This window comes from Podarcis vaucheri, assembly GCF_965113315.1.
Source record: "Podarcis vaucheri genome assembly, chromosome: 15".
In the NCBI taxonomy this organism is placed as follows: Eukaryota; Metazoa; Chordata; class Lepidosauria; order Squamata; family Lacertidae; genus Podarcis; species Podarcis vaucheri.
In genome coordinates this window covers 33,279,806-33,303,065 of record NC_138753.1, presented here as the reverse complement: position 1 = coordinate 33,303,065, position 23,260 = coordinate 33,279,806, and the positions used below count along the sequence as shown (strand labels likewise).

Below are 23,260 nucleotides of genomic sequence, written 5' to 3'. Positions count from 1 at the left end.
CACCATCCCATCAGATGCCAAGGAAATAAACAACTATCTGATGCTGTGGGTTAAACCACAGAGCCTAGGGCTTGCTGATCAGAAGGTTGGCGGTTCTAATCCCCGCGATGGGCTGAGCTCCCGTTGCTCGGTCCCTGCTCCTGCCAACCTAGCAGTTTGAAAGCACATCAAAGTGCAAGTAGATAAATAGGTACCGCTCCGGCGGAAAGGTAAACGGTGTTTCCGTGTGTTGCTCTGGTTCACCAGAAGTGGCTTAGTCATGCTGGCCACATGACCCGGAAGCTGTACGCCGGCTCCCTTGACCAGTAAAGCGAGATGAGTGCCGCAACCCCAGAGTCGTCCGCGACTGGACCCAACGGTCAGGGGTCCCTTTACCTTTTAACAATGAGTTTACTTATTATATTTAAAAAAATGCATCAATCAACCTAACCAGTTTGCGGAAAGATGGGTATTTTTGTAATATTTAGAATAACAAATTTAATGAGTGTTCAAACTTACGATGCTTCCAACTTTTCAAATAATGCTATTAGTATTCGTATACAGATGTATTTATTTATTGAATATGATCTGTTAGAATCCCTGATTTTGCTGTTCAAAAGGTTTAATTTCAATAAATAATTTTTAAAATATATATATATGCACATCTTTGCACGCATCACAAGAGCTGTGGAAGTGCATTGTTTGATCATTAACTGTGTTCCAATCAGTGCATTAGGTCTGTGCATACTGCAACTTAGGTCAGTTTGCCTTGAAACGGGAGGATTGGACAGAAATCTCCCTCCCGAAGGTCGTGAGCCTTGGTGAGTTGTTAAGGCTAGAAATCTGCCTCTCAATTGTCCTGTTTGTGCCATAGGGGTTCCTGGTGGGAACCCGACCTGCAGCGCCGTAGCAACGAAGCAGAACGAATTCCTCATGCTGACCTGCGACTGGGCGGGTGGAGAACCCCGGGTGACTCTGTGGTGGAGAGACTGGAAGGACCATGTACTCGGAGGACTGAAACAATCCCACAACATCTTTGTCATGAAATCAAACGCCACCCTGGGGGGAAAGGAATTCACCTGCGTGGCAGCCCACCCACTTCTTACAAGAGCTACTGAGTGCCGGGTCCTTTTGGGTAAGCAGATGAGAACAGTACCTTTGGGATGGGGCCATAGCTCAGGGGCATAGTACACGTGAAACTTGAAAAACTAGAATATAGTGGAAAAGTTCATTTATTTCAGTAATTAAACTTAAACTAATATATGGGATAGACTCATGACATGCAAAGCGAGATATGTAAAGCCTTCATTTGTTATAATTGTGATGATCATGGCATACAGCTGATGAAAACCCCAAATTGTTAATCTCAGAAAATTAGAATATTAAATGAAATCAGCAAAACAAGGACTGCAAATAGAGCAATATTAGACCTCTGAGAAGTAGAAGCATGCACATGTACTCAGTGCTTGGTTTGGGCCCCTTTTGCATCAATTACTGCCTCAATGCGGCGTGGCATGGATGCTATCAGCCTGTGGCACTGCTGAGGTGTTATGGAAGACCAGGAAGCTTCAATAGCAGCCATCAGCTCTTCTGCATTGCTCGGTCTCATGTCTCTCATCTTTCTCTTGGCAATGCCCCATAGATTCTCTATGGGGTTCAGGTCAGGCAAGTTTGCCAGCCAGTCAAGCACAGTAATCCCATAATTTGGGGTTTTCATCAGCTGTACACCATGATCAGGAGAGAAATTATGTCCACCAGTGTGACTGTGAACATTGCAAGTGACAGTGCTTGGGGACTGCCTCAGGTATGCTTCCTGGTGTGACTGTGCCTGCTAGAATGGGCCCTTATTTTTGGACTCTCTTCCATTGAGCAACAGGCAGAAAATCAACAAATTAACCAGGAGACTCAGAGACCAGGATGAGAAGAAGTTTAAGTAAGACTGGGGGAAATTTACAACCTATTTAAAAGAACACTGTAAACAATTAAAAACTTTGGCAGGATTAGAGTAATACTTGTGATATAAAAAATACAAAGGAAAAGGTTAATAGTACTACTAACAAATTAGGAAAAAATGGACAAGCTGAATGAAAAAAGAATTGATAATGAAAACTGGAGAAGGGTGGTGAGAAGTCAAAGGATTTGGAGAATCCTATATGTGAAGGTGAATGTTATGTTTTAATTGAAACTTGTTGTGTAAAACTCAATAAAAAAAATATTTATATAAAAAAAGAAAATCAACAAGTGCAGTTCATTCTGCTGCAGCATTGATAAACATGCTGTGGCCCTCCAGATGTTTCTAGACTACAGCTCCAATCATCCCTGACTACTGGCCAACAGATGGAAAGTCACTGGTTCCTCAGCACCTTCAAGATGGCAAAAGCTTTCCCTATCAAATTCCTGCCTGGCACACAATTGTTAAAAGGGGGGCGAAGGGGCACCTTTATTGCCGACTTTTCTCAGGCTCTTCCTTCCTTCTTTTCTTCTTCTTCATAGAACCTCCTAAGCTTGTGGTAGACAGATCCAAAGTGTCGCTGTTTGAAGGCAATGAGGTTGAGCTGGCCTGTTTGCTCGAAGGCGCCTACCTGGGATCGGAAGTCTTTTGGTACAACAACAAGAATCAGGTCGTCAGAACAGATGCTAGGAAATACCGGCTGCAGCAAGAGAACGCCTGGCTTAACTTGACCCTCCGGGACACAGAGTGGATGAAAGACAGCGGTACCTATCGCTGCGCTGCCATGAATGCTGTGGGCAACACCTCTGCCAGCATCAACCTGCTGGTTAAAAGTAAGCAGATGCGGGAAGGTAAAGTGAAAATGCTAAGGTTGCATTTAGCCTGCAGTCCAAACCCAAGATCTGCTGGGATGTGTGGAGTTTGGAATACGTTGATCTGTGGCTGAGCCAGTTTAGCCTGGACTCAGCCAGGGTTGCACCAGTTGAAGTCGCTCACCCCAGCTCAGATGTGTTGACATAAATCATCCATCCTGGCTCAGCCAGGGCTCAGCTGGGGTAAGTTCTGAAAAAGGGGTGTTCCAGGGGAGCGTCAGAGGTAGGGTGGGGCTGGGGGAGACTTGCCCCTATTCCAAATTCCATTCTTTCTTTTAAAAAAAAACATTTTTTATTGATTTTCCAATAAAAACAGCCAATCAGCATATCGGAATCATAATCCAATTAAAAATAAAAAACTAAAATTTAAAAATGACCAATTATAGTCCAAATTGTTATTATTAATTTTTCCAGGCTCCCCAAAGTCTGGACCTCTGAAGCATATCTCCAAATCTTCTGTTCTAAACTGCATTCACATGTCACATGACTGAGTAACCCAGAATTGATGCTGGGGAAAAGTGTGGTGTAAGTTTAACTCTGTTTTAAAAGCTTGTTTCCCTCTGCCAGGCTTTAGCCAGCTTGAAATAGGGGTAAATTTCACGGCGATAATTTCTCCCACTGTAAATTACGCTGGCTTCCTATCGTTTGGATTTCTCTGCTTGATACTCTAAAGTTGGGTACTATGGATTCAAGGCATGGAGATGGGGGGGATGAGATCGCAATGATTCCCACAACACATTGACTGCTCTTGATTGTGTTGATGCAACAGCACAGCGAATAACTCGTTTGTAGACAAAGTGTTTATCCATGGCTATATGCAACCTCCAGATCCAGGGATCTGGACGCATCGCGTCTCCGAGTGATAGTTTCTGTAGAGCAACAGCAGGAGTGGGGGGGGGAATTGATGTTGTGTCCTGTTTGTAAACTTCCCAATAGGATACTTATGGAGAAAAGGCAGCATGTATCTGCTGTGCATTTTGGAAAGCTATGTATCTGGTGGGACATGGGCGGCGCTGAGCCTAGGACTTGCTGATCAGAAGGTCAGCGGTTCAAATCCCCACGACGGGGTGAGCTCCCGTTGCTCAGTCCCAGCTCCTGCCAACCTAGCAGTTCGAAAGCACGTCAAAATGCAAGTAGACAAATAGGTACTGCTCTGGCGGGAAGGCAAATGGCGTTTCCATGAGCTACTCTGGTTTCACCAGAAGCGGCTTAGTCATGCTGGCCACATGACCCAGAAAACTGTCTGTCAACAAACGTCAGCTCCTTTGGCCAGTAAAGCGAGATGAGCACCGCAACCCCAGAGTTGTTCACGACTAGACTTAACTGTCAGGGGTCTTTTACCTTTTATGTACCTGGTAAGCAAATTTTGCATTATAGTTTTTGAGATCAAGGAGCAGGTTTTTGTCTCTGTTTAGATACAGCTGGACACCATTTTGAATCAAGATGGCGGACTGAAACATTCCAAACTGCATACATTTGGACACCTCTTAAGATATAGTAACCAAATTTTCCATGATCAAGGACCAGGTTTTCTTTCTTTTTTTAAAAGAATTTTTAATAAGTTTTTAATTACAAGAATCCAAAATGAGCCTCATTATATCCATTTCAAATCACAATACCAAATCAAATATCAATTATGTAATCAATTTTCTAGTGGTATAATTTTGGTGGTTCCCCACATGCTAGAATTACAGATTTTTTAAAATTCTGCTTCCAAAGTCTAATTTAGCCCAGTTACATTCCAATCAAAATAATAATCCATATTCAGCAGCTGCAATATTTAGAACGTCTATTCATGTTAACACATTCAATAATCTATTAATTTACTGCGTGTAGTAATTATTTGTCCATATTATTTCTTCTTATCTTTGCCAAATGTCGTGCTCTCAAGGAGAAGGTTTTCATCTGTGTTGGGGTACAGTTAAATACCATTTTGAATCAATATGGTGAACTGAACCTTTCCAAACTGCACTGAATTTTTGATTTCTTGGAATTCCCAAGCAATGGCAGGTATGAGGTTTGCCAAGACTGACTGACTGACTGACTGACTGACTGACTGACTGAATACCCTTCTCCTCCTTTGCAGAGTATCCCTCCCCGCCCAATGTGACAATCAGCAAGCTGATGTACACTCGCCACCGTACAGAGGTGGAACTGGAGTGGCAGACCCAGGGCTCGGGGAATTTGACCGGCTTTGTGGTCCAGATGAGGGAAGCAAAGAAGGCTCCCAAAAACCAGCTGGCCAGCAGCTGGGAAACAGTGGTCAGCGATATTGACCCCGACACCCGTGACCAGAAGCTGGGTGGGTTGGATCCTGCAATTGTGTATGCCTTCCGCATCTTGGCTGTCAACCACCGGACGACTGGGCACCCCTCCGAAGTAAAGACACCAGGTGACGTGGGTAGCTAGGGTGATAGCATTCCTCTGCAGGCTGTGACAGAAGTCAGCTTGGGAGCTGTGATGACCCCCTTCCTAAGGGCCACATGGTAGATTCATGTGAGCTGGGGGAAGAGCTGGGCATCTGGATGTGGGGGGCAAGCTTAGCCCTTTCTCCCAAGAAGCAATCAATCCTTTTCGGATATGTAAGAAATAATATGACCGGTTGGTGGTTGGTTTGTTTGTTTGTTTTAATGGGACTGATGCAATAAATAAACACATCTGTTTATTAGATTCGAAGGCTGTTGGGTTTCAGCTCTTATCTGGTAAGACCCAGATGCTACACCTGCTAGGGATATACTCAGACTTTGATTTGCAGGCTGCTATATCCATATAGTCTTCTGAGTGATTCAGAATTTAGTTTAATATTTTATACTGACAATTCGTAGACTGCTCAGTCACCATTGATCTCCAAGTGATGTAGTTGCAGTTACTTCTCACACTGATATGAACAGATTAGGAAGAGGCTTTCCATCCATGCCTTTAAAAACCCAAATGCCATTCCATTTGGTGCAAAGTTCTAAAAGTTGGCTAAAGGGACTCTGCAGAAAATATATCTTTCTCTAGAACAGGGGTGGGGAAATGGAGACCCTCCAGAGGTTGCTGGAGTAGCATGGGCAATGGTCAGACATTACAAGAACACAAGAGGATCCTGCTGAATCAAGCCAATGGCCCATCTAGGACAGCAGTCTGGCCTCATAGTAGCACAGATGCCCGTGGAAAACCTGCAAGTAGGATTTAAGCAGAAGAGCACACTTCCTTCCTGTGGTCTTCAGCAACTGGTTTTCAGAAGCATTATTGCCTTCAGCTATGGAGCCAGAGTACAGTCATTGTGGCTAGTAGCCTTTGATAGCTCTCTCCTCCATGAATTTTTCCTCCATCCTCTTTTAGAGTCAGACAACATCAGGAAAGCCACAGGTTCCCCACCCCTGCTCTAGACTGAAGGAACTTCCCTCCATCTTTTCAGAGCTTGGCTGTGTAACAGTGTGAATTGGCTGGTCCTTGTGTCAGTCGTGAGCCATTTCCCCATCCCTAACAGAGCAGATTTCAAGATGTAAATAGGGAGTGTGTGTTGGGAGAGAGCATAAAAAAACCGAACAAACATTAAAAGTGGATTATTTTTTCGAGTGGTTTGTGGGAGGGAGAAGCAAATGCCCCCTTCTCAAACCGTGGCGAGCATTTCAAAGCTGGAGGCGGTACGTGTGCCAGTTGAGGGCTGCAAAATCTGAATCCACTTCGCTTGGAAGATAAGTGTGTTTACATGAAACCCTGTGGCAGTTTATCTAATAATTCATTCTCTACGTCTGTCTGGTGGAGATGGTGGGTTAAATCACAAATGCAACATGATGGAGCAGAACAGCCACAGGGGGAGGATGGCTGTGGGGTAATCTCATTGTGGGGAGAGTAGATGTGTTGCATAGGCTGCCCTGTGAGTTAAGACCCCATAGCTCTGGGACAGAGCAGGTGCTTTGCATGCAGAATGTCCCAGGTGGTAGGATCAGGTAGTAGCAGATGATAAGGAGGACCTACCTGAGGCACCCTGAAGAGTTGTTGCCAGTCATAGCAGACACAATCCAGGGTTAGCTGGGAGCCAAAGCCAGGTTGGATGAGAAACAGGATAGAGGGGAAAGTGCTTCTTGAGTCTGGAATGTGATTGCAGTGACCAGAAAGAACCTGCTTCTTGCCATTGCCTTTGCTTTTGCTCCCTCTCTGTGTGTGTTCAGTTGTGCTGCTGTTGCCGGTCTTCTTTTGCATGGGGGAGCGGCTCAGCTTCCTCTGCTTTCCCTGTCTTGCTGCACTGCATGAGGCTGGATTTAGATTTGCAAAACCAAATGGTGCAGGCTGCTGCATGCCACAGGGATCAGGCGGGGCAAATTATATCTGATGGGTGAGTTGGGTTTTTTTGGGTGGTTTTCTTTTTCTTTTTGGATGGCGTTGTCATTCCTGTGCCCCATCATCTCTTCTTAATTGCATGGTTTGGTTAATTCTTCCTGCCATGGATTATTTTCCTTCGTCTTCTTCTTCTGGGAAGTGTTCTCCGCCCTCCTATCTAAGACATGCCCACCAGGCTCATTGGAAAGGAATTGCTTCTCCGCTTGCTGGCTTGGGGTTCCTTCGATATAAACCCCTGCCTGACGTTTGAGTGGGTTTGACAGAGCTGGGCTTTCGCTGCAAGATCTCCCAAACTATGAAAAATGAGATCTCTTGACAAAGGAGGAAAGGTCCAGGTTATTTGATCAGAGATGGAAGATCAAGATTGCATCCAGTGGATCAGCCCTCAGCCTCTCTGAATTCAGCCAAAAGTTCTGGATTAACAGGCTCTGTAATGTCCATAACATATACAGTGAGAGCACATTTAAAGCACATTACTTCCTTTAAAGAATCACGGGGACTGTAGTACAGTGGTGCCTCGCAAGACGAAATTAATTCGTTCCGCGAGTTTTTCCATCTAGCGAATTTTTCGTCTTGCGAAGCACGGTGTCGGGAAAGTTTTGGAAAAGCTTCAAAAATCACCAAAGTCTTCAAAAACCTCAAAAAAGGCTACCACACCGCGTTCTATGAGTTGCTCCTCGAAGTCAAGTCGCAACTGTATTAACGGTGTTAAGAAAAAGGAAACAAACTTGCAAGACGTTTTCGTCTTGCGAAGCAAGCCCATAGGGAAATTCGTCTTGCGAAGCAGCTCCAAAAACGCAAAACCCTTTCTTCTAGCGAGTTTTTCGTCTTGCGAGGCATTCGTCTTGCGGGGCACCACTGTATACCCCTCACAGAGCTACACTTCCCAGCACCCATAACAAATTGCGGTTCCCAGGATTCTTTGGGAGAATTCCCAAGCTTTAAATGGATGGGGTGGATGTGACTTGTCACGGGGAACCATTTGCAGAATTCTCTGTTGCACAGAGAGATTGTGTGTCGCTCTTCTCCAACACTTGTTGCCCTCCAAGTGTTGGGACTCCTGTCAGTCCCAACCACTACGGCCAATGGCCAGGAACGATCAGGAGTGTAGTCAAATAACATCTGACGGGCACCAGATTGGGAAAGCCTGATCTGAGCACCAAAAGCTCAGATGCATGTGCAAAGGTGTCATTCTAGATGTTCAGGTGATCAAACAGAGCCTGGCGACAGAGCCAATTTCCCCCACCTGTTATATGTATTCAGTGGCGTAGCGTGGGGGGTGCAGGGGGGGCCGGCCGCACCGGGCGCAACATCTGGGGGGTAGGGTTAGGGGGTGCAAATCCACGGGTTAGGGGGCGCAAATCCACGGGTTAGGGGGCGCAAATTACTTGCCTTGCCCCGGGTGCTGACAACCCACGCTATGCCACTGTATGTATTCCCTGGACATCCCATATTGCATATTGCATGATGCTGTAGAGGGAGGATACAGTTTGCTGTATCATACGGCACACACACACACACACACACTGCAAAATTATGTCGGTCTCACACCAGTTTGTTAGCTGCCAGTGGCTTCTCAGCTTTCTCATGGGGTACTGCAGTTTGATCAGGTGCTCTGAGTTTCTTAGCCTTTGGACCTCCCTTACGGAACAACAGTTTATAGGATTCCCTGTTCCCTTTGTGGGGGAGGATCCTTGTTCAACCATTTCCAGGTCCTAAAGGTGCAACTATAGAACAGCTTCTCATGGTCCCAGTGCAGATTTTGACAGGATCAGCTGTTTATTGTAAAATCACCTTAGCTCATTTGCTCACGTTTGTTATGGCAGGTGGGGAAAAAGGGACACTTGGAGGGTCTGTACTGGAGACAGTATATAGCCGGCCATCATAACTCCTAGAAAATTGAAGAAACGGCACTAATCTCTAGGACTGTGGTGCTCCAGAAGCTATTTGTGGAACTTAGATAGTTTATGATGCACACAGCAGTGTTTACAGGCTATGTAAAAGGGCTTCTCTTTTGGGTTCCTTGTTGACCTGGGAGCCAAGTTCCGCCTGCAGTCCAGTTGTTCTGCCTTCTGCCCAATATTCCCTGCACATCTTGGCTTAACTCTGCTGGTGCCAGGCGAAAACGGCTGCCTCTGCCCTCCATATGGGCAGCAGCTGTTGCAACAAGTCTGGGTGCAGGTCGGGGACAGCTTTAAGGAAGGTGCAAAACCAAAACGAAACACTCAAGAAAAACAAGCAAACTATTTTCTTGGGAAAATGGAGGAGATTGGAAACAGATGCGGCAGCCTGGAATGAGCAGGCTCCCTGGTAGGAGCCTGAGGAGAGTTTGTGTAAAGCCTCACTGAGGGCTTCCTTTAGCAGAGAAAGGATTCTCCAATAGCACAGTGCTGCCAAGGACCAACTGGCATGTTAGTGTGGGCAATCTGTGATTGGCTTTTATGACTCCCCCCCACAAAAAAGCTTAAAATCAGCTTCAGGAGAGTAATGGGTGAATCGGATTGAGGCAGAGGTGCTCCTGATGGTATCAGGGTCATAGCTGTCAATGTTTCCCTTTTTTAAAGGGAAGTTCCCTTATTCAGAATAGGATTCCTCGCAAGAAAAGGGAAAAGTTGACAGCTATGATCAGGTGGTTGTTAGTCACCCAGCTTTCGATACTGTTTGTGCCTGCAAAATTTCAGCGCAGGCAATATTGCTTCATTTCCAGTCCACACAGTTCCCGGGACTTCTGCTGAAATCTGGTAACTGTTCATACCACAAATGCTCCATTCTGCCCCATTCCACCCCCTGCTTTTGCTGTGCTATAGCGCAAGAGTGCCTCCCCAGACAGCAACAACGTGGTAATATTAGGGGAACATAATAGATCGACCAATGAAATGGAATGATGAGTGGATGCTCCTGTACGAATCCAGCAGCAATGCATTAGTCACATATTTAGCAGAATACACCCGCCAAAGGAAACACCAGTTTGCAGGGGCCCTATGTGAAAGCCGAAATTCGAAAGATGCTCAGCAGAGACAATATTTAGAACCTCGTTTCCACAGATTGGTATGCCGGAAGCCCCTGTGATGTGTGATGCTGAGATCCATTTGCTATAGTATGTTCTGGGGTCCTGATGATCCAGTGGTGGTATGACTCTGTGGCCTTCAACAGCAGCTTCCTCTCTCTTGCAGCCGACCCTCCTTTTAACGCTTACCCTGCAGTGATTGGTGCCGCAGTGGCAGGAATGATAGTGGCAACAGTTACATCCCTCCTGGTGTTCCAGTACATCATTCGGAACCGGGAGAACAATCCAAGTGAGTGTCTGACTGCTGGGCAATTGCCCTCCCTGCTGCTTCTAACTCAAGGGGTTCCACAAAGACCTTCCAAGATTGGGGTGTTATTCAAGGCATATCTTCAAGGACAAAGAATAAAGGGCCTTGAGTCATGGGGAGGTGGGGGGGGGACCACAGGCCCTGTGGCTGAATGTGGCCCTGAGGCATCTCTATTTCACCCTCGGGATTCTCACTAGACTCCCCCCCTCTTCTCCAGGACACATCTCTTGGTGTAGGCATTATCTTGGTACAGATTAGAATCATAGAGTTGGAAGGAACCCAACCCCCTGCAATGGACGGTCTCCCATCCAATCTGAAACCATGCTTTGCAAATGTGCTCACAGTTTTATTCCTGCACCACTAGGAGGGCATATGCTCAGCCTCTCCCCTCACCCCCATTTCCTTATGATGCACTTACATTTTATCTGTTTTGTGCCACAATTGTGTTTCGACTCTGTAAGCTGCACTGAAATTGTTGGAAGCTGCTGCTGGTCAGTGTTGACAAGACGAGAGATAGATGGTCTGACTCGGCGCAAGGCAGTTTCCTGAGTTCCTCCTCTTGCTCAGCAAGTGCAGCTGAAGTCTGATGTGGAGCGAAGCAGAGAGACAAAGAAGTCAAAATAGCACAGCCATCCAGGGGTACAATCAGTGGGGCCTTGCCTAGATAACATGGTGATGCATTGTGGTGTGTACTGAACTGAAACAGGGTGGAATAGATGAGACAGAGAAAGAAAGAGAGGCAGAGAGAGAGAGAGAGAGAGAGAGATCCACCATGACGCCTACAGCCCCCAGGTTAGTGACCAGGGGGGCTCTCTTCCCATCTGAACACAACAAAGGTATAATGCCAAAGTAGATCAAGTGAAATGTTTCCTATAGCCATGCAAAGTCATGAGTCCGTTCTGCTTTTGCTCGAAGCAAGTGGCTCGTTGCTGCAGGACAGATTTATTTCTTGCACTGGAGAAACCTGGTGGTCCTCCAGATCTTGCTGGAGTCTGACAGGTTTAGTGCTCAGGCTTGTACCCTGGGGAGGGCACTTCACTGCTGCTAATGCAGCCATTGGACTTCACCCCTGGAGGCACGCTCCACTGGCTCTCGAGACAGATGCCAGCCAATGGCACTGTAGCCCAGCAACACCTGTTCTCCAACAGGTTCTCCACCCATGCTACAAACATGTCTTGCGAGGGTGAGCCTCATCTCTGAAGCTCCCTTTCCCTGGGTTTTGAGGACGGGGTTTAATTTTGCCAATGTTCCTGCAACATAGTTCTAAAGATGTGGTCTCTTTGCTTTATTATGTTACAGGGTTACACGACCTGCTCTTCAGAATGTAAGTGGTAGCCTCTATTCTTTGCCTCTTATGTCCTCTGTCACTCATCGATTCCTGCTCTCGTTTGCTCTTGTTGACTTATGTTAGGGATAGCGAATATGGTCCAGCCTTACAGATATTGGACTATAACTCCCATCATTCCTAATCATTGCCTATGCTGGCTGGAGCTGATGGGCGTGGAGAACAACATATGGAGAGCAACCTCTTGACTGCAAGTGGTCTGCCTTCACAGCTCAAACAGCTAGACCCCATGGAACACTTTATGCCAAAATAAATGTGCTTCCCAGAATTTTCCTTTGCTAATTTTGGTGTCAGAGCTTGTCAGAGTTGGGTTGTAGGCAGCTGGTGAGCAAGAATTGATAGGCATGAATCATAAACCAGGAATCACAAGACAGGAATCAGATACAGCAAAGTCTGTTGTGGCCCTGTCAATGTTCCAGTTTGAACAAGAAGTCATAGAATTGGAAGGGACTGTGAGGGTTTTTGCATCTCTTCCTGCAGCAAGCCAATGGCAAGCTACAGGTGCTTCAGGAGCCCTTGCTGTAGGTATGGGGACCCTGAAATTCTCCAGATGTTGTTGGACTGCAACACTCATCAGCTCCATGCAGCAAAGTTCAAGGCTGATGGGAATCAGAGTTCAACAAAATTTGGAGGACCTCTGGTCCCCCACCCCATCTTACTGCCCAGAATATAAACTGTGACTTGCCACCTAGATGGCTCAGGAGATGGGAGGAATCATGAATTTCATGGCTTTGCAGTGTGTGTATATGTCAGTGTGTACACACACTTCCAGATAGCCTTTAAATATTTTGTCAATACTGAATATCTACTGCCATTTGATTTCAATGTTTCATATATGACCTTGATGCTTATTTTTAATATTTGATTGTTGCTATTTTGTGTACTGGCTGTCAAATTTAGCATATATATGTGTGTGTGTGTGTGTGTGTGTGTGTGTGTGATTTTATTTATAATTTTCGTTTGTATACATTACAACAATTACTCAACCATAATTTTAACATTTCCAACTTCAACTCCCTTCCCCCTCTTTTTGTGGTTCTTTACATTTATTTTCATCCTTTCCCGCATACTCCAAATTATCTTAACTTTTTATTTTCTTCATCTATTCATATATATATATATATATATATATATATATGCAGGTTTTGGTGTCTTCGGGTGTCTTCCCGTGTAAGAGTCGGGGTGTCTGGGCGACGTTTCGACGAGGTCTCACTCGTCATCTTCAGGCTGGTGCTTTCGGCTTCTTGTTACTGGAACAGAGCAGAATCTGGTGTTTGAGTTCCTATAAATACTGTTGAGGGGTGTGGTGTATAGCCTCCAACGTTCTGGGCAGAGAGGAAGTTCCTAGATTAGTGTGCCTTTTCTTCTTTTGTTCCTTAATTACTTGAGGGATATCTTGAGTGATTTCATGAGTGATATTCTGAATACCACTGGGTGGGTCATTAAGTGTAGATTAGTTGCTAAAGCTTTCGTGTCTTGACCTCTTGAGCTTGTGAAGAGTTTTTCTGAGAAGATGGCTGTGCTGCATTTAGTTGTGCTCTGGCTTGGCTTCGTGTATAGGGGCGAGCTGTGATTTTGTGCCTTGTGCCAGCCAGATCTGTGTAGGGATTGCAGGGGGGTGCAGCATCCGGAGGTGCCACTATAGTTTGGCTACTGGATGGAGTCTGTAATATGTCTGTGGAGAGGGTCTGGGTTTGGGTCTGGTGTGGTTGATTGGTGACGGCGTTCTGTGTGCCTCTGGTTCTGGTGTCGGTTTTTGTGGGGAGGGCTAATTTCCAGATGTCTGGCAGGCGGGACGTGTCGTCACGCTTGTTCATGTTGTGAGGGTGTTATATCAAGGGCACTACAGACAAAATTAGCAAAATCCTCCATAAACACAATATCAAAACAGCCTTCTGCACCAACCAAAAAATAGCCAATATCCTCAGAAACCCAAAAGACAAAATCCAGCTGGAAAACCAAGGGGTCTATGAAATACCCTGCAAAGTCTGCCCAGCCACGTACATTGGACAAACAAACAGACGAATAAATGCACGTATCGCAGAACACAAGAATGCCGTCAAAAAAGAAGAAAAAACTTCCTCTCTTTTCCAACACATGAAAGAAACAGGACACGAAATTAATTTTGCAGATTCCAAATTGCTCTTTAACATGGAACATCACCACAAGAGAATAATCATGGAAGCCATCGAGATAGAGAAACACCCTCACAACATGAACAAGCGTGACGACACGTCCCGCCTGCCAGACATCTGGAAATTAGCCCTCCCCACAAAAACCGACACCAGAACCAGAGGCACACAGAACGCCGTCACCAATCAACCACACCAGACCCAAACCCAGACCCTCTCCACAGACATATTACAGACTCCATCCAGTAGCCAAACTATAGTGGCACCTCCGGATGCTGCACCCCCCTGCAATCCCTACACAGATCTGGCTGGCACAAGGCACAAAATCACAGCTCGCCCCTATACACGAAGCCAAGCCAGAGCACAACTAAATGCAGCACAGCCATCTTCTCAGAAAAACTCTTCACAAGCTCAAGAGGTCAAGACACGAAAGCTTTAGCAACTAATCTACACTTAATGACCCACCCAGTGGTATTCAGAATATCACTCATGAAATCACTCAAGATATCCCTCAAGTAATTAAGGAACAAAAGAAGAAAAGGCACACTAATCTAGGAACTTCCTCTCTGCCCAGAACGTTGGAGGCTATACACCACACCCCTCAACAGTATTTATAGGAACTCAAACACCAGATTCTGCTCTGTTCCAGTAACAAGAAGCCGAAAGCACCAGCCTGAAGATGACGAGTGAGACCTCGTCGAAACATCGCCCAGACACCCCGACTCTTACACGGGAAGACACCCGAAGACACCAAAACCTGCATTCCTGTACCCGTGAAAATCTACGAAAGCATATATATATGTGGTTGACATATTACAGACTCCATCCAGTAGCCAAACTATAGTGGCACCTCCTGATGCTGCACCCCCCTGCAATCCCTACACAGATCTGGCTGGCACAAGGCACAAAATTACAGCTCGCCCCTATACACGAAGCCAAGCCAGAGCACAACTAAATGCAGCACAGCCATCTTCTCAGAAAAACTCTTCACAAGCTCAAGAGGTCAAGACACGAAAGCTTTACCACTAATCTACACTTAATGACCCACCCAGTGGTATTCAGAATATCACTCATGAAATCACTCAAGATATCCCTCAAGTAATTAAGGAACAAAAGAAGAAAAGGCACACTAATCTAGGAACTTCCTCTCTGCCCAGAACGTTGGAGGCTATACACCACACCCCTCAACAGTATTTATAGGAACTCAAACACCAGATTCTGCTCTGTTCCAGTAACAAGAAGCCGAAAGCTCCAGCCTGAAGATGACGAGTGAGACCTCGTCGAAACGTCGCCCGGACACCCCGACTCTTACACGGGAAGACACCCGAAGACACCAAAACCTGCATATATATATATATATATATATATATATATATATATATATATATATATATGCAGGTTTTGGTGTCTTCGGGTGTCTTCCCGTGTAAGAGTCGGGGTGTCTGTGCGACGTTTCGACGAGGTCTCACTCGTCATCTTCAGGCTGGTGCTTTCGGCTTCTTGTTACTGTACCCGTGAAAATCTACGAAAGCATATATATATATATATATATATATATATATATATATATATCTCATGTATATTTTTGAAGCTGAAGGTTTTTAGAATAATCCTGCCAATGTCTCGATCTGTTTACAGCTCATTTGTAAATGCTCAATAAACCATTTCCATTGCTATCTAAAAAGTCTGTTATCTTGATTTCTTATTCTTCCGGTAAGTTTTGCCCTTTCTGCATTAGTTTCTGTAACCATTCTTCTCTCGTTGTGACCTCTTCTTCCTTCCATTTTTGGGCAAATAACAATTTTGCAGCTATGGTGCCAGGCTTAGCATTTGGCAGAAGATGTCAGTTGACAGAGACCTTACGACAAGAATGTTACTTGCCCCCAAATGGAAAGAAGCAGAAGTCCCAGTGAAAGAAGAATGGATACAAAAACTTACGGAATATGCAGAAATGGTGAAACTTACCGGAAGAATAAGAAATCAGGATAACAAACTTTTTATAAAAGAATGGAAATGGTTTATTGAGCATTTCCAGATAAATTGTAAACAGATAAGAACATTGGCAGGACTATTGCAATAACTTGCAGTTTCATAAGAGTATATATTTAAAGAAGATGAATCAATGAACAAATTAAGTTAATTTGGATATGCAGAAGATTTTAAAATTAAATTTGAGGAACCGCAGAAATAGGGGGAAGGAATTCAAGTTTTGAAATGTCAAAATGATTGCAAAATCAGTGAAATGTATAAATTTGAAAAGGAGAGAGAGAGAGAGAGAGAGAGAGAGAGAGAGAGAACTTAGGAGATTTTATATTGGACACTTGCCAGAGTAAAACACTCAAGAAAAGCCCAAGCTCCACCCAAGTCTAAAGAACTGAAATTGTGAACACATGATCGTAGGAATAGTATGGATGTGAGAGAGCCAAAAGACTTGATTTGTTTCTAGCTGTGTCTTCACTTTTTCCTTCTATGTCTCTTGTGTACACTCCCCTTTAGGGCTGGCGGAGAAGCCCGTGAGCACATCAGCACTCCAGAAGATGCTGAGACAGCAGCAGGGATGGAAGGAGGGACCAGTGAGCAGCTTGGAGAGCCTTCCACGGAAGCCGAGGAAACAGCAGCAGGTAAACCGATGGCAGACCTCCACCATCACCGGATTAACAAAGTTGACTTGCATCCAAACTAGGCTTCTACTTGTGGGAGCATCCCCTAAGTGGAGTTCCGCTCTTGTGAAGCTTCCACCAGGGGAAGAATTGGTGTGGTTATCCTTTTTCTTGGAAAACCCATTGTGCCTCTGAAAATCTACTCTGGAGGACTGGCAACCACAGCAGGAACTGGTGACTCACATGTGTGGACATGCCTTTTGACATAGTGCAGCCAGCGGGCTGAGTTCATCCATTCAGACACTTGGTTTCTCTGGAAAGGAAACAGTTGGTTATTTATAAGTACATAAATGTCACTGCCATTCCCAGTTTTGAAGAGGCAAGCTCCCTTTTAAACTGAACAGCAGCTTGCCTCTTTGGGAGTGGCAGCAGCGTACAATTTTCCTAATTAGGCACATGAATCTGTTCTCTCTTTTTTGGAATTGAAGCCTGATTTTTTTATGTCGAGAGTTTGGTTTTCATTGAAAAATATAGGAAGTCTCAGCATTCTCCTGCCCTGCTTTTGTTCAGTCACATTCCATGATTCTGACCGTGGTGCTGAGTCACTGCATTCCCCAAAGCACACAAAAAGATCACACATATACAAAACAAACTCCTTGCACCCAACTTGCCATTGTTAGGCATTGTTTCTGTTTGCTTGCAAGCACAAAACCTGCATTTCATTGGGACAAAGTGTTGGACCTAGGAGTCAACAATCTGGGTCAACAATCCCTCCCTTGTTTTCCCCAAACACTCTCATCCTGCAAAAATAGGGGCTGATTCTCTGCCCCAGGTTCTTTTGCAAAGGGGGAGGGAAGGGATTTCTCTGAAGTCTTCAGAAGTGGGTACAGCTCACCTGACTGGGTCTTGTTAGGAAGTGAGCCCTGTGGGAAGAGTCTTGTGCTGCTTCCCATAAGCTGCACTTCCTGGAATGCCTTGGGAGGGATGCAACACGCAATGATGTGGCAACGCTGGTGAGAAATTACAGAGACAGGACAAGAGCCTCACACAACTGCAAATGATGTGGGGCTAAATGAAAAAGCCTTGGCAACCTTGAAAGGTTTAATTGAGGTAAGGGACAGGCCTCTCTTCAGAAAATCTCTCCCCATCTTACTTTTTGTAAGGTTTTCCTTTTGCTCCTATCCAATGAATGGTCCAAGGAAAGAAGGAACTTAGTAACAAATTCTAGCAAAAAATTACAGAGACCTGCATATGCAGATGTTTGTAGCACCAAAATGTACCTTTTCTCAATTCGGAGTTGTCAACATGCTGCTTTCAATCTAGGTATATTCTAGATCAGGTATCCCCAAACTCAGCCCTCCAGCTGTTGTTTGACTACAATTCCCATCATCCCTGACCACTGGTCCTGTTAGCTAGGGATGATGGGAGTTGTAGTCCCAAACAGCTGGAGGGCCGAGTTTGGGGGTGCCTGTTCTAGTTCTTGCTGTCCACAAGGGTGGGCATGGCTACTTGATACACATTTGACAAGCTTCCTTTGATTAGATTTCCCCTGCCTTTTCCTCACTGTGCACGAGGCAGGTGAATGAAGAAGGAAGTGGTTGCAATCTTGTTATATGCCCACTCACAATGCCATTACGCAGATGTGGATATATCCCCCAGTTGCCAGGACTTCCTCCATTTCTTTCCAAATGGACACATGGCAGGGTAATACAGAATCAAAGAGCAATGAGTCCTTCTCTTCAGAAAGGGACCTATTTCTCAAGAGGCACTTTTCTGGGCAAAAACAAACAAAACATACAATAGGTCTAGATCGTGCAATAGGTCTACATTAAAAAAACAACAACCCCCCCCAAGTATGCAGTTTCCATTGATTCTAGAATAGAACGTCATGTGCACATAGGCAGAAACTATTGACTGCCTTATGTTTAAAAATATATTTTTTATTTTTCATTTTTTAAAAACAACATTCTTATACATTTAAGACATTTTCAATTTCTATACATCTGGGACTGCTTAGATCCCTGAACTCCACACCACACCACGCCTGGTTTCCAATTTTCCTTTTCGTTCTATTACATATAATTACATTTATCTAATCCGTTTTATCTCCTTTTTTACCTTAAATCATATTACATTATAAGTACGATAACGATCCTGATAACGTTTTTAAGTATCTACAGTGATCTTTAAGATATTCTATCATTCTTTTCCTCACTCATGACTATTTTTTTTTAATCATCTTGTTGTCTGATCTTCACGGTCATCTTTGCCATTTTGGCATAATCCATCATCTTGGTTATCCATTCTTCTTTGGTTAGGACTTTCTCTTCCTTCCACTTCTGGAAGAGCAGCATTCTTGCGGCTGTTGTCGCATATAGTCTTTTTAAGTCTTTTTGCATTTCGTCTCCTGTTGAATGCCTTTCCCCCATCAGCTCACAAGCAGTGGTGTAGCTAGCTGCTCAGGCACCCGGGGCGGCGCAAATGCCCTAAACCCGGGGCCAGTGGCGTAGCGTGGGGGTGCAGGGGGGGGGCCCGGCCGCAACATCTGGGGGTTAGGGTTAGGTGGCGCAAATCCACGGGTTAGGGGGCACAAATTACTTGCCTTGCCCCGGGTGCTGACAACCCACGCTACGCCACTGCCCGGGGCAGGGCAAGCCAGGACAGAGCATGCTGTGCAGAACCTCCACAGAGTCCACAAGCCCCACGTTGCCATTTTGGGCAACGCGGAGCCTGCAGGGGCCAGTGCCACCATGTCACACCCCAGGAGAGAGGTGTGGCTCAGGCGTGCTGCAGGCCAGGCCCCACGGTCACCCTCCTCAGTGATGACACCCGCGGTAACCCGCACCCCCCTTCCTATGCCACCTCTCACAAGTACAGTGGTACCTCGGGTTAAGATCTTAATTTGTTCTGGAGGTCCGTTCTTAACCTGAAACTGTTTGTAACCTGAGGTACCACTTTAGCTAATGGTGCCTCCTGCTGCCGCGGCCACCGCCGCCACACAATTTCTGCTCTCATCCTGAAGCAAAGTTCTTAACCCGAGGTACTATTTCTGGGTTACCAGAGTCTTTAACCTGAAGTGTATGTAACCTGAAGCGTCTGTAGCCCAAGGTACCACTGTCCCTTATATACTTTGTGCATGTGTTTCTTCCTTTTACAGAGGTTAGCCCCGGGGAGGGTACAGAAGCCCCAGAGGATTCGGCAGTGGCCCAGGAAGAAGCCCCAGCTCCAGCGCCTGTCCCAGATCCCACCGCTGATGACCCTCCAGTTAATGTGACAATCACAGTGACCGCCACCCCGTGACCACCAGGAAATCTGACTCCCCGGTAGTCAAAATAGCTTGGGGAGAGCTATTCAGGTCAACAAGGGGAAGACACTGATATGGGGAAGGATTGCAATGCTTGGGGGAAAGTGGAGGGAGATATCAAACCCCTCCTTGAATCAGGCAAGATTTTGCTCGTCGCAGACCCTGAAGCTTCTTCCTCTTTGAAGGCAGAAGGCCACATCTAAGCGCTAGCCACAGAATCAAAAGGGTCCTTGCAGCAAATAAGGGGTAGCCTGTGAAAAATCTGGAGGATGCCTTCCTTAGAGAAAGAGATGTGCTTCTTTCCTTCCTCTTTGTAGAAGCTGGCTGGGCAGTTCCTGGTCTAGGAATGACGGCGGAGAAGCCTCAGAGGTGCCACTTTAGTTTGCATGTGGTTACTGAAGATTCAGAGACCTCATCTGGGAGACCTGGGACAAAATCCTGTTATCCAACAGATGCTGGTTTCTTTGTACATTAGTGGGCGTGCAGAAAACCACTGCTAATGATTGGTTGCCGCTGTTAAACAGTCTGATGCACTGACAGTGTGGAATCTTTTTTTTTCCTTAGTGGAAGAAGGAGGAATCTGAAAGTGCCTGGGATATTAAGTAGGTGTGTTGTCCCTGGGCTCCTTTAGAAAACGATAGACTCTCTTCCTCCAGCATCTCAGAGGTTACTCATTTAGATGAGAGTCTAGTTACTCCAGCTTCACCATTAAGGCTAAATCCACCCTTAAGATGTACTAGGGAAAGAGCTGCCACCATCTGCTGAGAAGCAGAAGCTCTTGCTATCAGGACCAGTTGCTTTGGATTAATAGAAAGTTGCATTGTATCACATCAGACAGCTGGTTCATCTAGCTCAATATATTTTCACCAAGGGGCAGGGGGGAGGAGGAGGAGTTTGGATTTGATATCCCGCTTTATCACTACCCTAAGGAGTCTCAAAGTGGCTTACAATCTCCTTTCCCTTCCTCCCCCACAACAAGCACTCTGTGAGGTGAGTGGGGTTGAGAGACTTCAAAGAAGTGTGACTAGCCCAAGGTCACCCAGCAGCTGCAGGTGGAGGAGCGGAGATGCGAACCCGGTTCCCCAGATTACGAGACTACTGCTCTTAACCACTACACCACACTGGCTCTCAGTGGCTCACTGGCTCTCACTGGGTAGTGATAAAGCGGAATATCAAATCCAAACTCCTCCTCTTCTTATCACTACCCTAAGGAGTCTCAAAGCAGCTAACAATCTCCTTTCCCTTCCTCCCCCACAACAAACACTCTGTGAGGTGAGTGGGGCTGCATGTGGAGGAGAGGAGATGCGAACCCGGTTCACCAGATTTCGAGACTGCCGCTCTTAACCACTACACTATGCTGGAACCTATGCAGTGTTCCCTCGATAACAACATTCATCACTCCTGGCTTTTGGCTATGCTGCCTGAGGCTGATGGGAGCATGCAGTACATAGCATTTGGAAAGCACCACATTTGCTACCCCTCGGTCCGCACTGACTGGCAGCACTACCTCAGAGTTTCAGGACTGTCCCAATCCCACTTGGCAATGCTGGGGACAGAACCTGGGACCTTCTGTATGTGGCCCATATGCTCTGCCACTAAAAACCGGTTTCTCCGACAGTTAGGTTCAAACCAAAATGTGCAGGTGGCTATTTAACATTACACAAATTACGACCGCAGAAATGGAAAGCAAGACCTTGCTTCTAACTCAATATTTGTCTTAGGTGTGGGTTTTTTTTAGTTTACTTGGCTGCCAGCCTGCTTTAAACCTCAGACCTATTTCTCTAATTGCTGGCTAGATCGAAACCACCAAGCTGTTTTCTACAACTCCCATCCAAGTGGAACTTGTTTAAGTCCTCAGCTGACATTAAGCAAACACATTCAGTTTGCAAGATATATAGTAGGCTGAAGAAAAGGTCGTTTTTGCCTATCTCAAGAAGATGCTTGCCTCTTGGAGACAATGCCAATTCTGATGGGATCTGTGAGCCATTGACTGAAAATTTTGGTTGTTCTGATGAATGGATAGCTCCATGAGTGCAAGGGCTCATCCACATTTCTGTTTGCCCCACCACTCCCCCCCCCAAAAAAACCCCCCATGGTTTAGCACTGAATGGGAACGAAGGGCAATTGGGTTTCCCCACAGATTGGGAAATCACCGCTAAAGTGCTGGTTTTCCAGGGGACAGTTGCTGGGCAAAGGCAAAACTGCTCAAAGCCATACTTCCTAGGCACGGAACAAGGGGAAGTGTGAAGGAGCCCAAAGAAAGGGCCCAAACTAACCTATCATCCAGATCCTAAACACATTTACTTGGTCAAAACCACACCCACCTGCCTGATGCCAGACACCACAAGATGTGGGGCAAGTAGAAATGTGGCTGCAAATGTACCATCAGAAGCCCTAAAGTGTACGCAGGATTTTGTATTGGCAAAGAAGAGCAGTTGAGGGGCAGTAGAGCCAAGGCTTCTGGATTAGCCTGCACAAGGGACCTGCCCAAAGGGAACTCCCTTGCACACCCTATGCCTGCAGAAAGCAGGCATCAAGTCAAGTGCTACATTTAAATAACTCCATTTAAAAGATATAGAAGTACAGTCCCAGGTCGGATCTTGCCATTTTGGTAGAGATAGATGCTATCCTTTCTCCCCAATGGTCATCCTACAGGTTAAATTCACTCTTATGGGTGCCCTTTGGAGATAGAGGAGCAATAAAAGTCTCGTGGTGATTCCTGTTTCGGTAGAAGCTGCCCTCACAGCTCTACCCATGTCTGCCCCTTACGACTAGCTGACAGTCACCTTTGTGTTTGATCCACAACAACTCAGGAAATATTTCTTTGCCATAGCTATACCCTCCCTGCCGCCCCTCCTGTTAAGTCTTGCTTGATGGAAATGGTTGGACGAATCTATTGAAATGGGTCTGACGTCTCTGCTCAGCCTAGGCTCTCGGACCACCTCTTCCTTACTGTCTTTTGAAGGAGGCTGGGTAGTCTATCTGGAGCCCCAGGTCCAAGAAGAAGTGTGGTAACCAATGGACTAATTTCCCAGTTTGGAAACCCCAGTGCGATTGTATCATGCACCCATTTCAGGGCTTTGCAAAATTATTTTGCTCCTTGGGAATGGCTGCGTCCATCTCTTGCACAAATACAAGACAACTTCTAAGTCAATGGCTATAGGTTAGCTGTTGGAGGTGAAGAAGATTCTTTTTTTTTTTAATCTAATGGGGAACCTGTGACTCTCCAGATGTTTTGGATTCCAACTCCCATCATCATATACCATTTGGGCTGGGGCTGATGGGAGCTGGAGTCCAACCACACCTGAGGGCCACTAATAGTCAATCTCTGGTCTAATGTGCTGATAAAGGGCCTGAACACCAAGGAACAAAAATGGATGGAAGAACCACTGGAAGAACACTGAACTTTAGAGCTTATTCTGTGTAATTGGACT

General features: G+C 45.7%; 1 protein-coding gene across 2 annotated transcripts in view; it reads left to right on the top strand.

Moving 5' to 3' along the window:
- VSIG10L2 (V-set and immunoglobulin domain containing 10 like 2) overlaps positions 1-20,365 on the top strand; it is a 37,919-nt gene extending 17,554 nt beyond the window's left edge. For both annotated transcript variants that reach the window (XM_082200295.1, XM_082200294.1), the window contains 7 exons: positions 854-1,114; positions 2,473-2,763; positions 4,889-5,194; positions 10,305-10,427; positions 11,745-11,769; positions 16,419-16,543; positions 19,680-20,365. In XM_082200295.1, the coding sequence (XP_082056421.1) occupies positions 854-1,114; positions 2,473-2,763; positions 4,889-5,194; positions 10,305-10,427; positions 11,745-11,769; positions 16,419-16,543; positions 19,680-19,822 (1,274 nt within the window). In that variant the 3' untranslated portion in view covers positions 19,823-20,365. The remainder of the gene's footprint in view (positions 1-853; positions 1,115-2,472; positions 2,764-4,888; positions 5,195-10,304; positions 10,428-11,744; positions 11,770-16,418; positions 16,544-19,679) is intronic.
- The last annotated feature ends 2,895 nt before the right edge of the window (positions 20,366-23,260 follow it).